The 2,668-nt window shown below is 35.9% G+C and overlaps 1 protein-coding gene across 1 annotated transcript in view; it reads left to right on the top strand.

The window, feature by feature from the left end:
- The window catches only part of LOC111692979 (aminopeptidase N-like), a gene marked incomplete at its 3' end in the record, with an annotated part of 4,159 nt that extends 1,758 nt beyond the window's left edge, over window positions 1–2,401 (top strand). The window contains exons 2-3 of the mRNA XM_023457117.1: window positions 320–509; window positions 1,934–2,401. Of these exons, the coding sequence (XP_023312885.1) occupies window positions 320–509; window positions 1,934–2,401 (658 nt within the window). The remainder of the gene's footprint in view (window positions 1–319; window positions 510–1,933) is intronic.
- Between the last annotated feature and the right edge of the window lie 267 nt (window positions 2,402–2,668).

Here is a 2,668-nt window from a genome sequence, read left to right on the forward strand (position 1 = left end):
ATACTTTGTCACTATTTTCCCCCTTAACTTGAAAAATATCGATCGCACGATAAAATTTGTAATAAAAGAAGTTGTAGGAAATCGCATTTGCAACAACTTAAGTCCTTACCATTTTTGTTGTAAAGTTGAAAATGGCCGAGATATTGAGCAAAAACGATTTTTTCTTAAATTCAAGATGGCGGCTGACGCAGGGGTGGAATTCAGTCGCGATTCTGAATTTACACTACTATTGACCCCCCCTAAAGGTTAGAATAATAAAATTGTGGTCCCTAATTTTTTCCCGGTTAAATGACAACCCGACTGGGCTATTATGTTTTAGGAAAGACGCAGACACTGACGGTGCTGACATTTTAAAGGACTTACTAGAAACAAAAAGTAGTGAAACAAGAAGTACTAGTGATACCGATTACTATACCTATCTTGAGAAATGGGCATTTTCCGCAGGATATCCTTTAGTAACTGTTTCACTGACAGACGTCAATGATACTGATACTGTAAAACTGTCACAGGTGAGAATAGGACATTTTCATTACTATTACATTTTTTCCAGATGTCGACACAACTATTCATTGAATATAATTTGAAGATAGCCGAAGATCTTCTTTCAAATGTAATGTTATATTTTTATTGGTTATTTGAATTCTGCTAGTTATTTCCTTAAACAACTTCTTTGGATCTACTTCGTCGGTTTAGAATACTCGACACCTCCAGAGACATATCGCTGTCTTCAGAAGAGGAAATTCTGAAACTGGAGTCCTCTAGTTGCTATATATTGTTACTGTGAGTACTGGTCCATTTCGTTTAGGTGCATGCCTTGCGCAGTCATTAGCTGATACTTGTTCGCGGATAAGTCGTTTCCAAATTCTAGTTTCGTCTCGGCTGAAATTATGTCGAATCTTCTGGACTGTTGCCTTCCTGAAGCGTCTTGACCAAAATCTTCTTTCTCTCACCAGAATTCTGGTATCTATCTTGTTTCTGCCATGTGTTATTCTTCAAGTGACCCTTACGCTCCCTTAATCTGTTACTAACGCGCCTTCTACTTTTTCCAATGTATATTTTTCAGCATGTATATGCTGCATGCGCCAGGCCTTTGGGGAGTGGATCATTCCTGCAGCTTGTCTTGTGAAAGGCTATTCCTATCTTCCTTGAGGTGTTACAAATGGTTAACATTATGTTTCCTTAGGATGAATTTCCTCTAAAAGTAGATCGTAGGCACTGTAGTTCCACGTTTAAGTATCCTGAAGCGTAGATGACACGAACTCGATATACTAATCTTGTTTCTGGGCAGATTGAAGACGAGACTGCCATCTGTTTTTTCTTCACAGTCACATCAATGTACTATTTTCTTCCTCTTTCATCATCTGAATATATTCCATTGATCTGGTTCAAGGATCCTATGTTGCTATATCCATGAGACCAGTAAATAGATGTAACATCAACATACATTTAGGCTTTAGAGTTACTAGTTCCAAGTTTTCCTTTGGCCTTCCATGATGCTATTCTAAATCTGCTTCAATTGGCTCTTTTCCTTAAGTCAAGACGTGATTAAGGAAACGTTCATCACGTTCATTTCATTTATAAGGTTTAATAAGTTTAGTTAAGTTATACTTAAATATAACCATATGTGAGATTGATTTACTATTAAGGATATTTGTCCTAGAAAATTTTTGGTGGACGGAAACTTGTACATGAACATCATCAACATTCCTATCTTCAATTTTATTACTTTGATATGGGTTTTTTATGCTTGAAAGATGTTTACATCAGATAATACCAGTAGCAAAACCAAAAGCTAAATTATCTTAAAAAAGGCCGATTTTAGGCTCTAGTAAATTTGATGAAAGTTTGCATGAAGTATGTATATAATGCATCAGAGTTAACATAGTTGGTCCTGATGTGGGTATTTCATTAATTCGGGAATATTAATTTTCAGAAACGATTTTTATATCCTACAACAGACACAGAAACCTTCGCTGAAGAAACAGGATGGTATGTGCCACTTACCGCGACTTCTCGTGCAAACTACAAATCCAGCATAAAAGTCGGTACATTCATGAACCCAGATCAAGAAATGTTGTTCAATTTTGGACACGACCAGTGGTTGGTACTCAACAGTCAAGGTGGCTGTTTTTACAGAGTTAACTACGATGAAACCTTATGGCGAAGAATACTTGATGGTTTGAGCACCAACAGGACTGATTTTCACGTATTGCAAAGGTCCCAAATGATAGACGATATCTTTAACATCGCAAGGACAGGTGATGTGAGCTATTATCTGGCTTTTGAAATGGCGGATTCCCTCGTCGATGAAACTGAATATTATCCTTGGTATTCTGCGCTCAATGCGTTTTCTTATTTGCTCGGAAAGATAGAGGATGAAGACACTGAGCTGAAGTTAAAGGTATGGAGAAAATGTAGCTAAATTTATTCCAAATTATTTGTTTTTGCTAATACTTACTAATTTATCTTTTAATTAAGCTTGTAGGATATGTTGTTCACTTTTGAAATATAATTTTTTAACAGTTACTACAATAAAAATATTTGAGGATTATTAATTAAGTATCATTAACCAAATTTTAACTTGAAATACAATACAGTGTGTATCAGCCAAATGGAATAAATTCCATAATAAATAAATGGGGGCGTGTTCGAAAAAACGCTCGGTCAT

The sequence above is a fragment of the Anoplophora glabripennis genome, unplaced genomic scaffold (genome assembly GCF_000390285.2).
Source record: "Anoplophora glabripennis isolate ALB-LARVAE unplaced genomic scaffold, Agla_2.0 scaffold5822, whole genome shotgun sequence".
In the NCBI taxonomy this organism is placed as follows: domain Eukaryota; kingdom Metazoa; phylum Arthropoda; class Insecta; order Coleoptera; family Cerambycidae; genus Anoplophora; species Anoplophora glabripennis.